This window comes from Lampris incognitus, chromosome 17 (genome assembly GCF_029633865.1).
Source record: "Lampris incognitus isolate fLamInc1 chromosome 17, fLamInc1.hap2, whole genome shotgun sequence".
NCBI lineage: Eukaryota > Metazoa > Chordata > Actinopteri > Lampriformes > Lampridae > Lampris > Lampris incognitus.
In genome coordinates this window covers 3,188,811-3,212,101 of record NC_079227.1, presented here as the reverse complement: position 1 = coordinate 3,212,101, position 23,291 = coordinate 3,188,811, and the positions used below count along the sequence as shown (strand labels likewise).

The 23,291-nt window shown below is 44.8% G+C and overlaps 1 protein-coding gene across 1 annotated transcript in view; it reads left to right on the top strand.

The window, feature by feature from the left end:
- Positions 1-23,028, top strand: part of ccz1 (CCZ1 homolog, vacuolar protein trafficking and biogenesis associated) — a 31,583-nt gene extending 8,555 nt beyond the window's left edge. The window contains exons 9-17 of the mRNA XM_056297416.1: positions 260-435; positions 2,428-2,509; positions 6,624-6,685; positions 8,514-8,625; positions 9,010-9,043; positions 9,310-9,427; positions 16,346-16,504; positions 20,327-20,454; positions 22,482-23,028. Of these exons, the coding sequence (XP_056153391.1) occupies positions 260-435; positions 2,428-2,509; positions 6,624-6,685; positions 8,514-8,625; positions 9,010-9,043; positions 9,310-9,427; positions 16,346-16,504; positions 20,327-20,454; positions 22,482-22,537 (927 nt within the window). The 3' untranslated portion in view covers positions 22,538-23,028. The remainder of the gene's footprint in view (positions 1-259; positions 436-2,427; positions 2,510-6,623; positions 6,686-8,513; positions 8,626-9,009; positions 9,044-9,309; positions 9,428-16,345; positions 16,505-20,326; positions 20,455-22,481) is intronic.
- Positions 23,029-23,291: the final 263 nt, after the last annotated feature.

The window sequence follows — 23,291 nt, the reverse complement described above, 5'->3', positions numbered from 1 at the left end:
AGACGGAGAGAAAGATGGCCGTGGTTTCGGTATCGGAGGTTGAATCTTATCAGTGTCATGTGCTACCCTGAGGTGACATGAGTGTTTCTGCACCCCACCCGTCACAGGCTGCTACCGTTTCCTCTGTCTTCAGCACTTTGTCAGGAGGTAAACTAACACCTCTCTCCATTCTCCTCTGTACCCTGTGTGTGTGTGTGTGTGTGTGTGTGTGTGTGTGTGTGTGTGTGTCTCCCCTTGCATTGCTGACGGGGGTGTTCAGTATCTACAGACGCTCCACCTGCAGTCCTGTGACCTACTGGACGTGTTCGGAGGAATCAGCTTCTTCCCTCTGGACAAGATGACGTACCTGAAGATCCAGGCTTTCGTCAACCGAGTAGAGGAGAGCCTCAGCCTGGTCAAATACAGCGCCTTCCTGTACAATGACCAGCTCATCTGGTACTAAACCTGACTGTGTTAGTTCAGGACTCGGAAGGTCACATAGTCCCCGTCATGTTCTGGTTTTCATTAGTTCTGTTCCTGCTGGTGTGAACCACCATGTCAGGTTCCATTAATCAACATCGGAGATTAGGTGTGGTATCGTTACAGTTTTAACAGTACTACTACTCTAACCGATACTGCTTGTCAAGCTGGTACTCTAACAGTACTCTAACCGATACTGCTTGTCAAGCTGGTACTGTAACAGTACTCTAACCGATACTGCTTGTCAAGCTGGTACTCTAACGGTACTCTTACCGATACTGCTTGTCAAGCTGGTACTCTAACAGTACTCTTACCGATACTGCTTGTCAAGCTGGTACTCTAACGGTACTTTTACCGATACTGCTTGTCAAGCTGGTACTCTTAACGGTACTCTTATCGATACTGCTTGTCAAGCTGGTACTCTAACGGTACTCTTACCAGTTCTCTTTGTTATTTTTAACAAAACAAATATTCAAAAACAAAACAAATTAAGGCAGAATGAACGTGGCTTTATTTCCTCTTGTCTGGACAGAGCGTTACTTTAATTATTTACCCATGGCTGGGTAGTTAATTTACCCATGGCTGGGTAGTTAATTCCATGTGGGCTCCAGCCTGCTAGCGTACATAACATACCCGAGGTGGAGGGGCAATGACGGATGACCTACGAGCTAGGCAGTCCAAAACTGCATTTCTGCAGCTGTATTTGATGCACTTTCACCAGATGTTTTGAAATGTCACTTGTGTTTCTGCCCTCGCGTGCAGAAGACTTGCTGCACTTGTGGCAGTGAGCATCGTTAGCATTGACTCTACTGACGCACAACCAGACTTTATCTGTTATTGTTATTCTCTCCGCCATCGTCACAAACAGCAGGCTCTGTGTGTGTGTGTGTGTGTGTGTGTGTGCGTGAGTTTAAAAGGCAGAGAGCTGGCCCCGCCCCTCAGCTTGCACATCAGGAATCAGGAACACTTTATTTGTCATTTCACTTCACACACTTGCGTACATGAAGTGAAACTAAATACCGTTTCCCCCAGCCCACGGCAGTACAACACAAAGACAACAACACATCCAAAACCACACACACATCCACACTAACACACATATCCAAACTAAACAACAAAAATCACTGTCCAGGAGAATGAACACCAGCCAGGGTGACTGTTGGAACCGCCGGTCTGCATGGGCTAGCAGTTAGCTTAGCCTGCCCTGCTTCCGCTTTCTGTCAGACCGCCCTCGATGTTATCGGAACTGTTGGTCTGCATGAAGACCTAAAGCTAGCATGGGCGTTTCCAGGCCTCTTGAAGTAAGCATTGTGTACACGCTGTTGTGTGCCAGAAACTTAAAATCGCTCTCCCGGCTCCTGTTCTCAGCCCTGTGCCCAGGTAACGTGCCCCGGTAACGTTCCCAGGTTGTGTGCCCAGGTAACATGCCCAGGTAACGTGCCCAGGTAGTGTGCCCAGGTAACATACCCAGGTAACGTGCCCAGGTAGTGTGCCCAGGTAACGTGCCCAGGTAACATGCCCAGGTAGTGTGCCCAGGTAGCGTGCAGTTTGGCTGGCACTGATATCTGCAATGTCATAACAGCCGGCTGGTTAGAACAGAGGTGACTTTAAATGTGCCCACTAATCCTCTTTGTGGGTTTTGTGCATCCTGTCATGTTGGACACTAATTGCAGTCAGCCGGCCAGCTCAGTGTGTTGAGGGATTACGTGATTGCTAATGAAATGACTCGAGAGTGGCTTCGGTGGACATTTTTTACAACTAGAGCCGGGCAACTTGAATGAAATGCTGTTACGCTGAATAATCATAGTTTTCTTGACAATAAGCGAACCTTCTCCATGTATGTTTCTTACCTGATGTCATGTGGCCTGTTAAACACTGTACTATTTACAACATGGTGAAAAGTATACAAGTGTAGGGCTTTATATGTTTCTGCTGTGATTAAATGTGTGTGTGTGTGTGTTCCTGCAGGAGCGGACTGGAACAGGATGATATGAGGATCTTGTATAAGTATCTGACCACCTCGCTGTTCCCCAGACATGCTGAACCAGAGGTGAGGCGTGTCTCCTCCCTCATGACGTGCTGTTAGAGCTTCGTAACCTTAAAGACCTTTTCTTAACTCTGTCGTTCAGCACAGCATCCCATTCTCCATCTTAGATTTAAAGGCCTTGAAGAAAAGCTGGGCGTCTGGGTGGCATAGCGGTCTATTCCATTGCCTACCAACGTGGGGCTCGCCGGTTTCGAATCCCCATGTTACCTCTGGCTTGGTCAGGCGTCCCTACAGACACAACTGGCCGTGTCTGCGGTGGGAAGCTGGAAGTGGGTGTATGTCCTGGTCGCTGCACTAGCGCCTCCTCTGGTCAGTCGAGGCGCCTGTTCGGGGGGGGACGACTGGGGTGAATAGCGTGATCCTCCCACGCGCTACGACCCCTGGCGAAACTCCTCACTGTCAGGTGAAAAGAAGCGGCTGGTGACTCCACATGTATGGAGGAGACATGTGGTAGTCTGCAGCCCTCCCCGGATCAGCAGTAGGGTGGCACAGCGACCGGGATGTCTCAGAAGAGTGGGGTAATTGGACGGGTACAATTGGGGAGAAAAGGGGGGAAATTAAGAAAATAAAATAAAATTAAGGTCTTGAAAAGCTTGTGCTTTGTAGAGCGAATAGTCAGACCTGTTTTCTGACTAGTTTTTTTCCCCCAAAACTATTGTGACACTGCTTTCTGTTTGGTGAAAGTGGGTGGTGGACTGAGCTGTCCAGTACAGGTTCAGAGAGGCATTAGACAGGGATGTCCTATCTCTGGACAGTTATACAGAGCTTCTTCTGAATAGATTAAGATCCAGACTATCGGGACCTATGCTACCAGAGTTGCCTCAGCCCCCCTCGCTGGTGGTGTCAGCTTATGCCAGGGGTGGACAATTTATCCAGAAAGGGCCAGTGGGTGAAGTTTTATGTTCCAACCAAGCAATTACACACCTGTGTCTCCTAATCAAGTTTCTCAGCAAAGACTCTACTGGTTGATTCGTGGGATCAGGTGTGTAACTGCTTGGTTGGAACAAAAACCTTCACCCACACTGGCCCTTTCTGGATAACATTACCCACATTGCTTATGCTGATGACATTACTGTGTTTGTCAGAAACCAGAGAGATGTGGGGTTCCTAGATAGTAGTTTAGATATGTATGAAAGGGCATCTTCAGCAAAGTTAACTGGGAAAACAGTGAAGCTCTGCAGGTTGGGCAGTGGGCAGACAAGGACAGGCCAAAGTTACCAGGAAACCTTAGATGGGGAAGACAGGGCATGAACTTTTTTTTTTTTTTTTCTGGGAACATGAGTTTCAAAGGAAGAACTGGGAGGGTGCTGTGGAGCGAGTGTGTGCCAAACTGTCTAAATGGAAATGGGTGCTACCTTGGCTTACCTATAAGGGAAGGGTCCTGATCATCAGTAACTTGGTTGCCTCGACCCTTTGGCACAAACTGATAGTCTTACATCCACCAAGGGGCCCAACTGAAGGAATTCAGAGGGCCATTGTGGATTTCTTCTGGTCAGGGCAGCACTGGCTGAGATCGGTGATACTGTACCTGCCAGTACAGGAGGGAGGACGGGGCCTACTAGACATCGAATCACAGATCACAGCCTTCAGGCTGCAGACAGCTCAGAGACTGCTTTACAGCTTTGGCCTGCCATGGACAGATACTGCCTGTTTACTGCTAAGGAGGGCTGGACACCTAGGCTATGACAAACACTTGTCCCTGCTTCAGCCCCAGTCCATTGATTTAACTGGTCTGACACCTTTTTACCAGTCTGTCTTACAGGTGTGGAAGGTTTTAACATTCTGCTGGGAAGCTGTGATGACACCAGGGATGTGGCTCTTTGAAGAGCCCTTGTTTGGAAACAGTTTCATCACCTCTCAGGTTTTATCTTCTGTTAGCCTGAGATCCAGACTGAGAGAGGCTGGCTGTGTCAAGCTGGGTCATCTCATGAAGACATCCATTCAGTTCATTTCAATTTGATTCAATTCAATTTATTGTAATTAAAAACAATGTGCAGGCACATGTTAAAAATGAAATGAGGGCTGTGGCTTCACCAAACAGTGCAAGACAGACACAGACAAACACAGCAAACACAGTATAAGATATACACACATGAAGACCAAAAGCTAAAAATAAGTTAAAAAAGAGCTGGAGTACAAAATATTTAAAAATATCTACAGACATTCAGTGGGTAGCCAGGTTCAGGTGGGCAACAGCTTGGGGAAAGAAGCTGTTTTTGAGCCTGGTAGTGCGGGCTCTGAGGCTCCTTTAGCGCCTCCCAGAGCGCAGGGGGGAGAACAGTCCATGTTTGGGGTGGGTGGGATCTCTGCTGATGCTCAGACCCCTTTGAAGAAAGCGTTTGTGATAAATGTCTTTTATGGCTGGGAGCTGGGTGCTGGTGATGTGCTGAGCCGCCGTGGCGACCCGCTGCAGAGCTTTCTGGTCTACTGAGGTGCAGCTGCCGTACCACACTGAGATGCAGCTGGTCAGGATGCTCTCTATGCTGCAGTGGTAGAAGTTGGTGAGAATTTTGGGGATAGACAGGTACTCCTCAGCCTCCTCAGGAAATGCAGGCGTTGTTGGGCCTTTTTCACAAGGGCCTGGGTGTTTAATGTCCATAACCCAAGTAGCTGAACTGCTCAACATCAGGTCCAATAGACTGTTGCTCAGGTTGGTGGAGGAGGTCTGTGCTTCCCTGCCAGAAGCCCTCAGAGCGTTTGCTGAAGATCGTACTCTATCTGACCAATGGGATGATGAGTATGAGTATGTCTTTCCTTCCCTGGCTGTTTCTCCTGCTGTGGGACAGTGGCAAGATAAGGAAGACATCCTGCTGTCTCTAAACACTCGAGAGTTGAGAGACTTTGAGACTCTAGGGGAAAAAAGCAGCCTATTATATCAGTGTGAAGGCTTCAAACTTACGCTCTCTGGCAGGGGTGAAGGTGTCAAGGAGGTTTTTTTGGTGTGGGATCATCCCCAGGGGGCTGTTGGCGGTCCCTGTACAAATCTCCCATTAACAATGGACAGGGGACCTTCAGTGGAGGGTTGTACATGGGGCCATAGCTACAAACAGGTATCTGGTGCGCCTCAGTCCTGGCACAGGGACGGCTGTTCTTTCTGCTTACAGACAGAAACAACATACCATCTGTTAACCCAGTGTTCCAGACTGGTCAGACTATTCAGCCCACTACAGACATGGTTTCCTGCAGACATGGTTTCCCTACAGACATGGTTTCACTGCAGACATGGTTTCAGTGCAGACATGGTTTCACTGCAGACATGGTTTCACTACAGACATGGTTTCACTGCAGACATGGTTTCACTGCAGACATGGTTTCACTGCAGACATGGTTTCACTGCAGACATGGTTTCAGTGCAGACATGGTTTCACTGCAGACATGGTTTCACTGCAGACATGGTTTCACTGCAGACATGGTTTCACTACAGACATGGTTTCCCTACAGACATGGTTTCACTGCAGACATGGTTTCACTGCAGACATGGTTTCACTACAGACATGGTTTCACTGCAGACATGGTTTCACTGCAGACATGGTTTCACTACAGACATGGTTTCAGGGCTTAGGAGAAGGATTTTGTTTTTGTCTTATTATGTATGGTCCACACTGTTCTGCAAAGAAACACCTGAATATACATTAATGAATTTAATTTCAGGACCGGCCCAATAGCTGTTTGGAAAACAAGGAAAGCCCTTGTGGGGGGTGAGGGGTCAGAAGACGTGGTTCTGATGCTGACTGGGCTGCTGGCAGCTTGGCTCAGTGTAGAGTTTGGCTTTTACAGACTGACAGGAAGACAGAAGTGTTGGTGAACACGTGGGGCGTGCAGGATGTGCTGTGTCCAGTCAGAGAGAGTTCTGGTTCTGATTTTCTTAGGTTTTCTTTTTTGGTCTTTGAATGAATTTGTTTTGTTGTAATTTTTGATCATGAAAGACTCTGAATCGAACTTGATTCAATGATAGAAGTTTTTTTTCTTTGTTCATATCCTTCATATTGCTAAAAAGATGTTGTCTTTTTTTTTTTTAATAAATTTGTTAAATTTGTTGTTGTTAAACTTGTTTAAAAGAGTATATTTAATAAAATCTGGCCTTAAAATTCTCTCTCTCTCTCTCTCTCTCTCATAGCTGGCTGGCAGGGACTCTCCTTTGAGGCCAGAGGTAGCGGGGAATCTGTTGCATTATGGGAGGTAGGTCCCTTAACAAAATGCTTTGGCTTGACATTTAGTATCTGTGAATCTCGTAAAAGCCAGGTGGCGCTACACGACTGAAAAGACTGATGACAGCCGTCACATGTTTGCAGACTTCATATAGATTAAAACTTTACCACCATAGGCGCCCCCCCCCCCCCATCTTACTGTTTCCTATCACACTTCCTGTAGTTTTCTTTCCTGATACGTGGATCATGAGCCAAGAGATGAAATGCCGTGACCCTTGCAGAACTGTTCTGTGAATTCCCCACACGAGTGTGGAATCAGTCCAGTCTTAATGTAGGTAAAAATGGACAAATTGTTGCTGTAGTCATCCGCCCGACTCCCTTCAGCTCCACAGGAGGGCTTGATGCAGAGCTCCCACAGCAGAGCTGAAGGAACTTTGGCCGTCCGCCATCTGTCAGAGCGTGCGGCGATGATAATCCATTTGTTTCATTAATGATTCCATTTCATTATCACGGTGTTGAGGTTATTAGTCAAAGGGTTTAGTGCTTTAACTACCAGAACTGTTTCACCAGTCAGGACGCAGTGTCCTGTCTGATACGGTAAGGATTACACATCAAGCAGGGTTGTGTGTGTGTGTGTGTGTGTGTGTGTGTGTGTGTGTGTGTGTGTGTGTGTGTGTGTGTGTGTGTGTGTGTGTGTGTGTGTGTGTGTGTGTGTGTGTGTGTGTGTGTGTGTGTGTGTGTGTGTGTGAGAGAAAGAGAGAGAGAAAGCAGCACCATGTGGTTTTAGCCCCATATTGTGGTTTTAGCAATATTGAACTTCGCCAGCACTCAACACATATACAGAGTCAAGATGGAGGTTACTTCCTGAGCGAACACTCCTCATGCCAATACTCCTCATGCTAACAGTCCTCATGCCAATACTCCTCATGCTAACACTTGTCATGCCAACACTCCTCATGCTGCACTCCTCATGCCACACTCCTCATGCCAATACTCCTCATGCCAATACTCCTCATGCTAACAGTCCTCATGCCAATACTCCTCATGCTAACACTTGTCATGCCAACACTCCTCATGCTGCACTCCTCATGCCACACTCCTCATGCCAACACTCCTCATGCTAACACTCCTCATGCCAATACTCCTCATGCCAATACTCGTCGTGCCAACACTCCTCATGCTACACTCCTCATGCTAACACTAGCATACACTACTGGTGAGATAGAGAAGCAGCATGGGGGTACACTCACTTTAATGTCATCTCTCTTGAAGACTGAATATGTACCTAAGGAAGATGTTTACACTGTCATGCTTCCTTCTGTGCATACGTCTGACTGTGTAAGGTTGAGGTGAAACACAACTTCAGTGCAGATAGGAGTGAATGCCGCCGTTCAACTGACTCCTGCTGAACAAGCCTCCTACCTGATTGGATAGAACTGAACGGATGGTACTGAATGGGTAGAAGGGGATGATAAATGGTAGAGATTAGCTAGCAAAGCCCCAAACACCAAGCATTACTAGAACACAGCACATTGTGGAAGGTCATAGAGATCTGTGTGTAAACACGTGTGCACGCACACACACACACACACACACACACACACACACACACACACACACACACACACACACACACACACACAGGTGAGGATACTGAGATATTAATGTTCCATCTCAGATAGATTGCTTTTGTATTAGAGAAAGGTATTTCCATTTTAAGTCACATCTGGATATGCATTTTGATTTTACGCTGTGTGTGTGTGTGTGTGTGTGTGTGTGTGTGTGTGTGTGTGTGTGTGTGTGTGTGTGTGTGTGTGTGTGTTTTGTTTCTGATGGTATCATCCTCTTGTCTCCTTCAGGTTTTTGACCGGTCCCGCAAACCTCAAAGACCCAGAGGCCAAATTTCGATTTCCCAGAATATTTGTCAGAACAGAGGACGGCTATGAGGAGCTGCATCTGATTGTCTACAAGGTGAGACTGGACAGTGGCGAGTTTGAATCCCCTCTGTGTTCGTGACCGTCTCTCAGTTTAATCACCAGATCCCCCCCCCCCCTCCCGGGCTTTATTTTTAATACTTTAAAACAGGGGACAGACAGGTAGTGCTCTGAAGTTCGTGTGAGGAGATAGATGATAGTTGATAATCTGTTGTGACGGAAAGATGTAACCTTTTTGTTTGTGGACAGTAGATTTAGACTGAGTGCTTCAGCTGCTCTGTCAAATGATATGGATTTTGTGGATTAAACAGCACCATTTTTTGAATGACGTCCCGCAGCGGCGATGGCATTAATGTTACCGGCACCCTGCCTTTGCCAGGTCCTCATGTTCACGCTACCTGTCATCTGCTCTGTTTTTCAGGCCATGAGTGCGGCGGTTTGTTTCATGATCAGTGGTACGTGTCGTCATCATCATCATCATGATCATCGTCAGTCATGTGATGGAGTCACTTTCCATCAATTTTAATTGTCAAACACATTTTGGGTGAAAGTTCTACTGACATTGTTTTAGACTTAAAAAAAAATGTTCATTTTACTGCTGTCCAAGACACCTCTCTCTCTCTCTCTGTCTCTTCCCTGTTTCTGTCTGGCCCTTTGTTCCTTCCTTCTTTCCCTCTTTCCTTCCTTCCATCCTTCCTTCCTTGCTTCCTTGGCTGTCCAGCCTCGGTGGAGTTGACCAGGGCTTTCTGTGAGCAGTTGGATGGGTTGGTGGGGCCTCAGCTCACCCTGCTGGCATCTGACATTTGTGAACAGTTCAACATCAACCGCCGGGTGTCGGGGTCAGTAAACAAAAACCTGCTGCTTTTGTTTTTCTCTTCTTCATCTTCGTCTTCTTCGAAAGTTGAAAGAGTTCATGTGGACACAACGTTTATTGACAGATACGTCTCATCATCATCTAAGTGACCTCTTCGGTCTCACCTGACTGCTGGTACCCCACCCTTATAAACAATACAGTGACTGCAGGCGTCCCACCCTTATAAACAATACAGTGACTGCAGGCGTCCCACCCTTATAAACAATACAGTGACTGCAGGTATCCCCACCCTTATAAACAATACAGTGACTGCAGGTACCCCACCCTTATAAACAATACAGTGACTGCAGGCGTCCCACCCTTATAAACAATACAGTGACTGCAGGTGTCCCCACCCTTATAAACAATACAGTGACTGCAGGTGTCCCCACCCTTATAAACAATACAGTGACTGCAGGTGTCCCCACCCTTATAAACAATACAGTGGCATAACGACCCCAACCAACTACCAGTTTCATATGCAGATAGGAGTGACTAGGGCTGTGCAATATGACCAGAATCTCGTATCACGATATAGGTCATTCATATCACAATAACAATACATATCACGATGTAGCACATTTTCTGTAAATCCATCCATCCAGTCATTATCCAAACCACTTATCCTGCTCTCAGGGTCATGGGGATACTGGAGCCTATCCCAGCAGTCATTGGGCGGCAGGTGGGGAGACACCCTGGACAGGCTGCCAGGCCATCGCAGGGCCCACACACATACACACACACACAAACACATTCACACCTAGGGACAGTTTAGTATGGCTGATTCACCTGACCTACATGTCTTTGGACTGTGGGAGGAAACCGGAGCCCCCGAAGGAAACCCACGCAGACACAGGGAGAACATGAAAACTCCACACAGAGGATGACCCAGGACGACCCTCAAGGTTGGACTACCCCGGGGCTTGAACCCTGAATTTTCTGTAAATTCAGTGAAATTTTTTTTTTATGTAAAATGAGCGCATGGAAAGGCCTATTTCTTATTACATTTTGAATTATATACTCAACAAGTAAAAGGTACTTAATCATATTTTTCTCCTGTTATTTAGAGCCTTTGCACAAATTTTCAATTAAGCATGTAACAAAATATAAAATATGAATGTGTCAAATTTAAAAAGGTAAATAGAAAACGGCAGTCGTTACCTCCTTCCATCATCATGATTCTTTGATATATGGTGTTCTGCGGGCAAAAGCTCCTTGCAACGTCTGAGTCTGGGGTTTGTTTTGAGCACTCGACTGCTTTTGCAGCTCTCGTGTAGACTCTCTCCATACTGTTTGACATGACTCTCATGTGCAGACTCTCTCCATACTGTTTGACATGACTCTCATGTGCAGACTCTCTCCGTAATCTTTGACATGACTCTCATGTGCAGACTCTCTCCATACTGTTTGACATGACTCTAATCAGTAGACTCTCTCGGTACTGTTTGACATGACTCTAATGTGTAGACTCTGTCCGTACTGTTTGACATGACTCTCATGTGTAGACTCTCTCCATACTGTTTGACATGACTCTCATGTGTAGACTCTGTCCGTACTGTTTGACATGACTCTCATGTGTAGATGCTCTCAATACTGTTTGAAATGACTCTCATGTGTTGACTCTCTCCATACTGTTTGACATAACTCTCATGTGTAGACTCTGTCCGTACTGTTTGACATGACTCTCATGTGTAGAGTCTCTCCATACTGTTTGACATGACTCTCATCTGTAGACTCTCTCCATACTGTTTAACATGACTCTAATCAGTAGACTCTCTCGGTATTGTTTGACATGACTCTCACGTGTAGACTCTCTCCATACTGTTTGACATGACTCTCATCTGTACATGCTCTCCATACTGTTTGACATAACTCTCATGTGTAGACTCTCTCCGTACTGTTTGACATGACTCTCATGTGCAGACTCTCTCCATACTGGTTGACATGACTCTCATGTGCAGACTCTCTCCGTACTCTTTGACATGACTCTCATGTGTAGACTCTCTCCATACTGTTTGACACGACTCTCATCTGTAGACTCTCTCCGTACTGTTTAACATGACTAATCAGTAGACTCTCGGTACTGTTTGACATGACTCTCATGTGTAGACTCTCTCCGTACTGTTTGACATAACTCTCATCTGTAGACTCTCTCCGTACTGTTTAACATGACTAATCAGTAGACTCTCGGTACTGTTTGACATGACTCTCATGTGTAGACTCTCTCCGTACTGTTTGACATAACTCTCATCTGTAGACTCTCTCCATACTGTTTGACATGTCTCTCATGTGTAGACTCTCTCCATACTGGTTAACATGAATCTCATGTGTAGACTCTCTCCATACTGTTTGACATAACTCTCATCTGTAGACTCTCTCCATACTGTTTGACATAACTCTCATCTGTAGACTCTCTCCATACTGTTTGACATGTCTCTCATGTGTAGACTCTCTCCATACTGGTTAACATGAATCTCATGTGTAGACTCTCTCCATATTGTTTGACATGACTCTCATGTGTAGACTCTCTCCATACTGGTTAACATGACTCTCATGTGTAGACTCTCTCCATACTGGTTAACATGAATCTCATGTGTAGACTCTCTCCATACTGTTTGACATGACGCTCATGTGTAGACTCTCTCAGTACTGTTTAACATGACTCTCATGTGTAGACTCTCTCCACACTGTTTAACATGACTCTCATGTGTAGACTCTCTCGGTACTGTCTGACATGACTCTCATGTGTAGACTCTCTCCATACTGGTTGACATAACTCTCATGTGTAGACTCTCTCCGTACTGGTTGACATGACTCTCATGTGCAGACTCTCTCCGTACTCTTTGACATGACTCTCATGTGTAGACTCTCTCCATACTGTTTGACACGACTCTCATCTGTAGACTCTCTCCGTACTGTTTAACATGACTAATCAGTAGACTCTCGGTACTGTTTGACATGACTCTCATGTGTAGACTCTCTCTGTACTGTTTGACATAACTCTCATCTGTAGACTCTCTCCATACTGTTTGACATGTCTCTCATGTGTAGACTCTCTCCATACTGGTTAACATGAATCTCATGTGTAGACTCTCTCCATATGGTTTGACATGACTCTCATGTGTAGACTCTCTCCATACTGGTTAACATGAATCTCATGTGTAGACTCTCTCCATACTGTTTGACATGACGCTCATGTGTAGACTCTCTCAGTACTGTTTAACATGACTCTCATGTGTAGACTCTCTCCACACTGTTTGACATGACTCTCATGTGTAGACTCTCTCCGTACTGTTTGACATGACTCTCGTGTAGACTCTCTCCATACTGTCTGACATGACTCTCATGTGTAGACTCTCTCCATACTGTCTGACATGACTCTCATGTGTAGACTCTCTCCATACTCTTTGACATGACTCTCATGTGTAGACTCTCTCCATACTGTCTGACATGACTCTCATGTGTAGACTCTCTCCGTACTGTTTGACATGACTCTCATCTGTAGACTCTCTCCGTACTGTTTGACACGACTCTCATGTGTAGACTCTCTCCATACTGTTTGACACGACTCTCATGTGTAGACTCTCTCCATACTGTCTGACATGACTCTCATGTGTAGACTCTCTCCATACTGGTTAACATGAATCTCATGTGTAGACTCTCTCCATACTGTTTGACATGACTCTCATGTGTAGACTCTCTCCATACTGTCTGACATGACGCTCATGTGTAGACTCTCTCCATACTGTTTGACATGTCTCTCATGTGTAGACTCTCTCCATACTGGTTAACATGACGCTCATGTGTAGACTCTCTCAGTACTGTTTAACATGACTCTCATGTGTAGACTCTCTCCATACTGTTTGACATAACTCTCATGTGTAGACTCTCTCCATACTGGTTGACATAACTCTCATGTGTAGACTCTCTCCGTACTGTTTGACATGACTCTCATGTGTAGACTCTCTCCATACTCTTTGAAATGATTCTTGCATAGATGGTAAAAGAGGCCAGTGGTGTTTGAGTCTGTTGTGGGGACCGGTGTGCAGCATATTTTGCATGTGGAGTCACCAGCCGCTTCTTTTCACCTGACAGTGAGGAGTTTCACCAGGAGGACGTAGCGCGGGAGGATCACACCCCCCAGTTCCCCCTCCCCCCCAAACCGGCACCCCGACCGACCAGAGGAGGCGCTAGTGCAGCGACCAGGACACATACCCACATTCAGCTTCCCACCTGCAGACACGGTCAATTGTGTCTGTAGGGACGCCCGACCAAGCCGGGGGTAACACGGGGATCTGAACCAGTGATCCCCATGTTGGTAGGCAATGGAATAGACCGTTATGCTACCCGGACACCCTGTGATTTTCTTACCTGTATTATTGAGCAGGGATCAAGACTTTCCTTTTTCTTCTTTTTTGTTTTTCCTCTTCCTCTTCCTCTGCCTCCTCCACTGTTGGCCACTGAAACTTGATGTCCATGATGCATTTAAGAGACGATTAATTTTACATTTGTTGGTCTTTTTAAATGACCTCTCCTACTTTGCCGGTTAAACAGGAAGAGTTCACTTTAGTCGATGTTGTGCAGCCTCTGCAGGTCATTCTTATGAAGTGATAAAAGCACAAAGTCAGTTTCATTCTCCGTGTGTCGGAGGCTGCTTGCATTCTGTAGCGTTGATGTATGTGTTTGAAGTTGTCTTGTTAAATGACATTACAGTTAAAAGATTCTTCAACCTACAGATGATGTATTTGAAGGGCAAAAGACAGTTAATGTATTGATATCTCATGTGTCAATGTAGTAGTACTTGAGTCCATGACTTGGACTCGAGTCCGACTCGAGTCCTGATTTTCAGGAATTGTGACTCAACTTGGACTTGAGCACTGATGACTTGGACTTGGACTTGGACTCGAGCATTGACTGCATTCGGACTCGGAAGTTGGAGATGAGGACTCGGACTTGTTAATTGATAAAGACTTTTTTGTTTTTGTTAGTTTTTAGTAATAGGCCCTAATAGTCTGGCATAAGATATTGATAGCTATATTAATACCGTAACATTATTCAATTTCGTGCAAGGGCAGGCACATGTGTTCTACCTACATGCCGATTTACATGCATACTCTCATGCAAATCCTGTTGGAACTCGACTCAGACTCAATTTTGATGACTCAGACTCAGACTCAGGTAATGGGGACTTGACTCGGACTCGAACACTGGGGACTCGAGATTCGACTCGGACTCGAACACTGGGGACTCGAGATTCGACTCGGACTCAAGGTTTAGTGACTCGACTACAACACTGTCATGCGTGTATTTAAACTTTTAAGGTCGGCGTTTATTTGCTGGTGTTTCCTGGGGAGCCCTGGTCTCCTTGTTGGTGCTGACAGCGGTGTTGTTGTTCCTCAGTGAATAAGCCGTACTTAAGCGAGGCTGATGGAGCATGACAGATGAGACGCAGTCAGGTCAGAAGTTACCGTGGTATTACCTCAAGGTAATTCCAGCACTGTCCGGCTGCTGTTCTGGTGACTGGTGCCCTGGCGGGCGCTCGGCTTACCACAGCAGATGACCTGAGATGACTTGCCGTGGTAACCCAAGAGCAGACTCCCAGGCCCGGACGATTTGATGGGCTCCTCTTTAATCTTCCTAGTGAGGATTGCACTGAATAAGTCATGTGGGCCAAAACTCTGCAGCTGGCTAAAGACCCATGTTCTGCCTGAGCCCGCCTGAGACTTGGAATAATCAGGGACACATTAGATTCGGTCGGGGGGAGCTTTAAAACAAACTCATGGACGAGAGCAAAGACTCGGTGCTTCCATCTCATCTTACTCCGAAAAGATGTTTGAACAACAGGGTAACCTTATTTTACCTGCTGAGTGTTTTTACCCAGAATACCTTGCAGTAGTGTGAGTGTGTCATCCTCTGCACGGGGAACTCTAGACACGTCATTGGGGTGCCGTGTGTCTTACCCCGACTCATTTATCCATCTAAGCAATGCAATACGGGGGTTTTCCTGTCATGTTGGCCTGTTGTGAAGTCCTGTGTTTCTGTTTCCTGCTGTCTTGTCAGTCTGTGGTCTGGCTGAGTGTTGTGTTGTTGGCTGTTGTGTTGTCTATGAACCTGAACAGCTTGTAAATGTGTTGTATGATATGTGTATACTGCAAGCCCATTGCTCTTATTAGGATGGAAAAAAAATGTGTAGTGAAACTTGTGCAGTGTCCGTCATGTGTGAAGACCCGCACTATGAATGGTGTATGGGCAGAGTCAGGGCTGGAATGTGATCTGGTTTACTTCCTGCTGCCTGTTCCACTACAGCGAACATGCAGATTGCTTTCATGTATTGAGAAACGGCGTGATGATATGAAATGAATACGTGAGTCTAAAGTTTATTCAAAACCAAATTAGCACACATGGCTTTCTCCTCCGGCTGAACATGTCAGAATAAATCAAATCAGGGGTGTCCGGGTGGCATGGCGGTCTATTCCGTTGCCTACCAACATGGGGATCAATGCTTCGAATCCCTGTGTTACCTCCAGCTCGGTCGGGAGTCCCTACAGACACAGTTGGCCATGTCTGCGGGTGGGAAGCCGTATGTGTCCTGGTTGCTGCACTAGCACCTCCTCTGGTCAGTCAGGGCGCCTGTTTGGGGGGGAGGGGGAATTGGGGGGAATAGCGTGATCCTCCCATGCGCTATGTCCCCCTGGTGAAACGCCTCACTGTCAGGTGAAAAGAAGCGGCTGGCGACTCCACATATGAGGAGACATGTGGTAGTCTGCAGCCCTCCCCGGATCAGCAGAGACCGGGACGGATCGGAAGAGTGGGGTGATTGGCTGGAGAAAATGGGGGGGAAATCAAAAAAAGAATAAATCAAATCATTGATACCTGTTATCCATGCATTCTTCTGTCCCTTCAGGCCAGACAAGGAGCCCCAGTTTAAGTTCATCTACTTCAACCATATGAACCTGGCGGAGAAGAGCACCATCCACATGAGGAAGACCGCCAGTGTCTTCTTCACCTCCGTCCACCCAGACCTCATGAAGATCCTGGGAGACATTAACTGTGACTTCGCCAGGTAAACTGATGTCTGTATGTTTGTCAGAACAGTGAATAACATCAGGGAGGTGGGAGGTTGAGACCACACGGTATGGTACGGTACGGCTCGTTGGACAGAACCCTGACATGCAGGTCGTTCTGTTGAGAGCCACGTTGCATGAACATGCAGGTTGAATTTCACCGCTTTGCTCAAAGAAACTTGGACAGGATAGGATATTGGTGGTTAGCAAACCTGGGGCCACCCGTTCACCTCCTGGCTTAAATAAACAGAACACAAGGGCGTCCGGGTAGCGTGGCAGTCTATTCCATTGCCTACCAACACGGGAATCGCAGGATAGAATCCCTGTGTTACCTCCGGTTTGGTCGGGCATCCCTACAGACACAATCGGCCGTGTCTGTGGGTGGGAAGCCAGATGTGGGTATGTGTCCTGGTTGCTGCACTCACTAGCACCTCCTCTGGTCGGTTGGGGCGCCTGTTTGGGGGGGAGGGAGAATCATAATAATTCAGTTTAACTTAATATAAAGAAGCGGTCAGGCAGCAAACTGTTTGCCATGAAGCCTGGAGGGAAATAATGTGAGCAAGTTTGAAATGTTCACGTGTTAATTGAATAAATTACTGTCCAACTAAAATATGAGTAAGAAAACCTGTTTTTAGCTGCATCGGCCCAGATCCCTGCTTAATGTGAGACGTTGGAGACCTTTGGTGTGTTTTTGTGGCTCTGATTCCATTGATGCAACTGAAAAACAACAAAGAAATGTGTCCGCTGAATAAAAAACTCACAAAGAAGTTTGACCGAAATTCCACAAACTGTATTTTTGCTTTAAAAATCATGATAAAAAATGGCAAAGTTAATTTCCATTTACATCTTCAGATAAGGGCTATCAAACTTGTAATATGACTGTACTTGACTTGTTTTGTTGAATGTAAAAACAAAAAAAGAAAGTTATCTCTGGAAGTTTGGAAGATGCAGAAATGCTTCCATTCATGAAACACCACTTGCAGCCATTTTCTAACGTAGTTTCCAGGAAACCATGTTTCCTGTCATGAGATGGTAGTCACATGAAAATAATCTGTGTCTGCCGGCAGTGTTTTGTAGTTGGACGCTGCATGCTGGAATCTGGAGCCAGCAGAGCGTCTGGAGGTAAAAACAGAGTTCAGTGACAACCAACTGGTTCATTTGACCAACAAAATGCTCTCCAATAATAGTTTGGTCTTAATCTAGAACCAATCAGTTTATTGGTTCTTTTGCCATTGGATTTTATTTTCCAATAAAAACCTACATTCCACTTTGCCTACACATCTTTGATGCATGACATTTGGTGAATGTTGCTTCCAGTTTAAGGAAAAGTAAACATATCTCCTAAAAAGTGGGTCTGGTCCCAGACATTTTAGCAGTACGTTTAAATCACAAGCTCATTAATCTTCTGCTTTTTTGTTATTTTAATTGAAATTGTATGTGTCGAATAAATAAAGTTGTATCTAAAACATAATGATTTGGAAAATATAGATGTGATTGGGCTGCAAACTTTTGGTGAATAACTCAATTCAGGATAGAAACTTCAGTTTAATGTGAATCCGTAACAGCATCTGACCAAATCCCACATACAAACCACACAGAACCAGAATCAGGTTTATTGGCCATGTGTGTTCATGCACACGAGGAATTTGACTCTGGCACACAGCAACTGCTAACACTTCTAACATATATCACTCAAAAACAAAAGAAATAAATGTAATAATAAATAGAATACTGGAGGTAAGTATGTATGCACAACAAGGTATGTCACTACCATACAGAGTGTTGTCATGGCAGAATAATTATAACTTGTGCTTATATATTTATACACTAAAAATAAATATTATATATAGAACCACTTGCTGCTTCTTTACGACAGTGCCAGGCCTTAGAAGGGATAGCCCGAGGAGATAAATTATCTCTTTATGCTGATGACCTCCTTTTATATGTTGCCATCCCATCATCCTCACTACCACATGTCCTGTCTATTTTGGAACAATTTGAAAGGTTCTCAGGTTACAAGTTGAACTTAGAAAAAAATGGACTTTATCCTGTAAACTCAGTGGCCCTCAATATCCCAGCTACAGCATTTCATTTCACTTTAAATATCTGGGGGTGATGGTACCTCGCTCCTTTCACATGCTATTTAAATTAAATTTCACACCTCTGATCGAGCAGTGCAAGCAGGACATACACCGCTGTTTTTTTCCCCTAAAAAACCTTTTTTATCACTGGACCAAATCCTCACTGGATTCATATGGGACGGCAAAACCCCACGTATTCATAAGTCATTTCTACAAAGGCCAAAAAAGGTTAGGAGGTATGGCCATGCCTCACTTTCTTCACTATTATTGGGCTAGCAATATCAAAAACATTATAATGTGGGTCATGGATGATGCAGAAACTCCAGTCTGGGTAAAATTTGAATCTTTTAAATTGAAACTCCCGTCCTTAGTCTCGGCCCCTTTACCACTTATCACTGGCTCCTTTGAAAATCCGGTAGTTACCCATACATTAAAGATCTGGGTACAGTTCCGTAAACATTTTGGGTTGCAGAACGCTTCACTTGGGGCTCCTATTTTTGGAAATCATCTTTTCACCCCCTCTATGTCAGACCTGGCTTTTCGGCCTGGCATGGGAACGGCATTAGAGTTGTTAAAGATTTATATATAAACGGAGTATTTGCATCATTTGAACAATTGTCAGAAAAGTATGCCCTGCCACACTCCCATTTTTTTCGGTACCTTCAGATCAGGCACTTTGTACAAAGAGGCTATCACTCTTTCCCAGAGCAACCTCCAGGCACCCCCTTAGGTGCTCTTTTAGGATCTAACACTAGCCTCAAAGGGGCCATCTCCTGGATATATGATGTAATTAACACTATTAACCCACAATCTCTAAACAACCTAAGGACAATTTGGGAACAAGACCTAGACCTGTCTTTGGCAGAGGACCAGTGGTCTTCCAATTCTTGACCTAGTACACTCCTCATCTCCTTGTGCTACACATGGTCTAATACAATTCAAGATAGTTCACCGTCTTCATCTCACTAAGGAGAAACTGGCAAGGATATACCCAAACACTGATCCCACCTGTGATTGATGTAAGACTACCACTGCAAACTGGTTGCACATGTTTTGGTCATGTTCAAGCCTTCAGACTTTTTGGGAAAAGGTCTTTGAATCCCTTAGTGACATGTATAGTATGACAATTGTACCTCAGCTCGTTATTGCCCTGTTTGGATTGAGGCCATAGGATGCCGTGTGGTCGACTGAAATGTGCAGTGTGGTTGGTTGCCTTTACTACTCTGTTAGCTTGACGTCTCATCCTCCTCAACTGGAAGAGAGCGGTGCCACCATCCCATACAAGATGGCTTAAAGAGATGATGTTTTACCTGAAGCTTGAAAAAAAATCAGATTTACTTTGAAGGGAAATGCAAATGAATTTGAAAGAGTCTGGAGGCCTTTTCTTACCTACTGTGATAACCTAACCCAAATAACAGACTGGGGACTGGGACAGTTCATAACCTCATCATTTCCTGGTTGAAGAACTGTAGCAGTCTAATTAAGAATTAGTGTAAAAAGATAAAAATAGTGTATTTTGTATTGTTAGTTATTTTTTTTAAAATTTTTAAACTATGTATGTTATAAAATAAACTATATATGTTATAAACTATACGTTATTATATAATGTATAAATCTATATATAATATATTATGTGTAGTTTATTATTATTATTATACCAGAGCAAAACCATGATTGCAGCCCTTCATTAAGACAGTTTTTGTTTTATTTTGTTTTTTCATGCCTCCATGTCCTCCGTAGGGTTGATGAGGATGAAGAAATCATAGTGAAAGCCATGACGGACTACTGGGTGGTGGGTAAGAAGTCTGACCAGAGAGAACTGTACGTCATCCTGAACCAGAAGAACGCTAACTTGATTGAAGTAAACGGTAAGACTTGCACTGAACACCCGCTTTTCATAATTATGTCAGTAGTTTATATTGGAGAGCCACAATATGCAAGTTTTTACTGTTACTAAAATGGTTACTTCCTGCTGTTGGTGTCATGCTGTACAGAAAGAGTCCATTCATTCCCAGAGTCCTTTACTTTATCTGTCACTTTAGATACTATTCCATATTCTGGAGATCATAAATACCTTCTCCTGAATTTTCTTAATTAAATACTTAGATCCTTCTGTTTTCTCCCCCTGTCATATTCTATTCATATTCTGTATTATTGTCTTTGGAAACGGATGATCTGCTGTGGCGACCCCTAACGGGAACAGCCGACAGTAGTAGTAGACTCTATATTATTGTCATATTCTCTTCAATTTGTTTTATTTTCTTCGGCTCCTGTGAAGTTGAGGCTAAATGTGGAACATTTATAATCTGTCAAAGAAAGTTGGATCAGTTCATCTGGACACAGCATTTATTGACAGATATGTTTCATCACCAAAAGCTTGTTCCCAAAACCAAAATAAGTTATGTTTCGCTGACTTTTTATTAATAAATTAGAAACTAAAATATAGTGTTTGCATAAGTATTCAACCCCCACATATCAATACTTTGTGTAGAGTACCTTTTTGCTGCAGTAACAACCATGATTCTCTTGGGCTAAGTATGTACAAGCTTTGCACATTCTTCTGGAGTAATTTTCACTCATTCTTCTTGGCAGAATTTGTACAGGTCTTGTAGGTTGGTGGGATGGTGCCTCTGGACTGTGATTTTCAGTCTGTGTCACAGATTTTCAATGGGGTTGAGGTCCGGACTTGGACTTGGCCTCTCCAAAACGTTCACCTTTTTGTTGCTGAGCCATGCCATTGTTGCTTTAGCCTTGTGCTTAGGATCATTGTCCTGCTGGAAGGTGAACCTTCTCCCAAGCTTCAGTTTTATGGCAGACTGCAACAGGTTTTCTTCCGATATTTCCTGTATTTGGCTCCATCCATTCTTCCCTCAGTTTGAACAAGATTCCCAGTGTCTGCAGCTGAAAAGCAACCCCATAGCATTATGCTGCCACTGCCATGCTTCACTGTAGGGAGGGTGTTTTTTAGGGCTGAGCAGTGTTAGGTTTGCGCTACACATAAGACTGACGCCTTGACAAATATCGCTCTCTAGAAAGCAATGATGCACAAGTCAAAGTTGCACTGATTATGGTGAACTTCAAGCGTTTTTGAACTGATGTCAAAAAAAAAAAGAATAGGAATCACTGTATTGTTTATAAGGGTGGGGACACCTCCAGTCACTGTATTGTTTATAAGGGTGGGGACACCTGCAGTCACTGTATTGTTTATAAGGGTGGGGATACCTGCAGTCACTGTAGTGTTTATAAGGGTGGGGACACCTCCAGTCACTGTATTGTTTATAAGGGTGGGGACACCTGCAGTTACTGTATTGTTTATAAGGGTGGGGACACCTGCAGTCACTGTATTGTTTATAAGGGTGGGGATACCTGCAGTCACTGTAGTGTTTATAAGGGTGGGGTACCTGCAGTCACTGTAGTGTTTATAAGGGTGGGGTACCTGCAGTCAGCTGAGACCGAGGAGGTCACTTAGATGATGATGAGATGTATCTGTCAGTAAATTTGTGTCCAGATGAACTCCTTCAACCCTCCTTGATGTTCTCACCTGGACTATTGAGCATCAAGACACTTGTAATCTGTGTTATTTTGCCATGAGGAAAAAACCCATGTTGGAAAATCTGAGTCCACTGTAGCGGTCTTCATTAAACAGGAAATCCAAACCCACCGTGGGGTCATGTGGCTTCTCGTTGTTATTGGTAGTGAGTGTTGGATTTGAGTTGACCACCTCTGGTGTTTAATGGCGATGTTTCGCAGTGCGATGCCGCCGTACAGGTAGCACGCAGGTGTCTTGGAGCCGCTGTGGGAACGATGAGTGGTCACCGCGGTGCGCTGCAATGCAGAAGACACGTCATGTGCTCTGCGACCCTGGTGACCTTTTGTCTGTCTGTCTCCCCTCTAGAGGAAGTGAAGAGGCTTTGTGCGACCCAGTTCAACAATATATTCTTTCTGGATTGATGGAGATTTCCGAGATGTGTAGGAGAAGGGGAGCGGCGTTCAGGAGCGACACCGGGACTGTTTGACTGCACTAAAAACTGTCAGCGCCGCAGGCTGTCATGCCTGGCAAGATGCATCGGCACTGCAAAGGAGAAAGAAGCTTCAGGCTTTGTTTTTTTAAGGATTTTTATTTAACCTATACAAACTGTAATATCTCTTGTAATTAAGTGTAACATCAGAATGTTGCTGTACATGTCCCTGATTTGCGTTGGTGTTACTTTGTACATACATTGCCTTGTATGGGTTTGTCAACTGTTTATTTTGGCTTCAGCTGTTCATCGTGTCTTTTTCATGGACACACCTGACACAACGAGGTCTGGGTTAATTTCAGACTGGACATGCTTACAATACATGTATTTTTTCAGATTATGTTCATGATCTTGTATAGATTTGGAATAAGATGCCATTATGTCTTAACTATTGTAAACAGCTGGCCTAACTTTAAATAAATTAAGAAATTCTAATTTTACTTCCTCTTGAAACACGTTTGGTTGGAGCGGTGCATCCAGCGTACGGTCTTATACAAGCTTTTCATTTTAAATGTCACTAAGATGTTTGACCAGTACTCAGCCGAAGAATGAAGGCGTGATGCCAGTTGTGACATCACGTGTTGAAACAGGCCGTCTGCGTCTGCCGTCGCTTTCAATTTAATCATTCTTACAACCCCGGACACACAACCGCACCGCTCCGCTCCGTCTGCTGCTGCTTCGTTTTT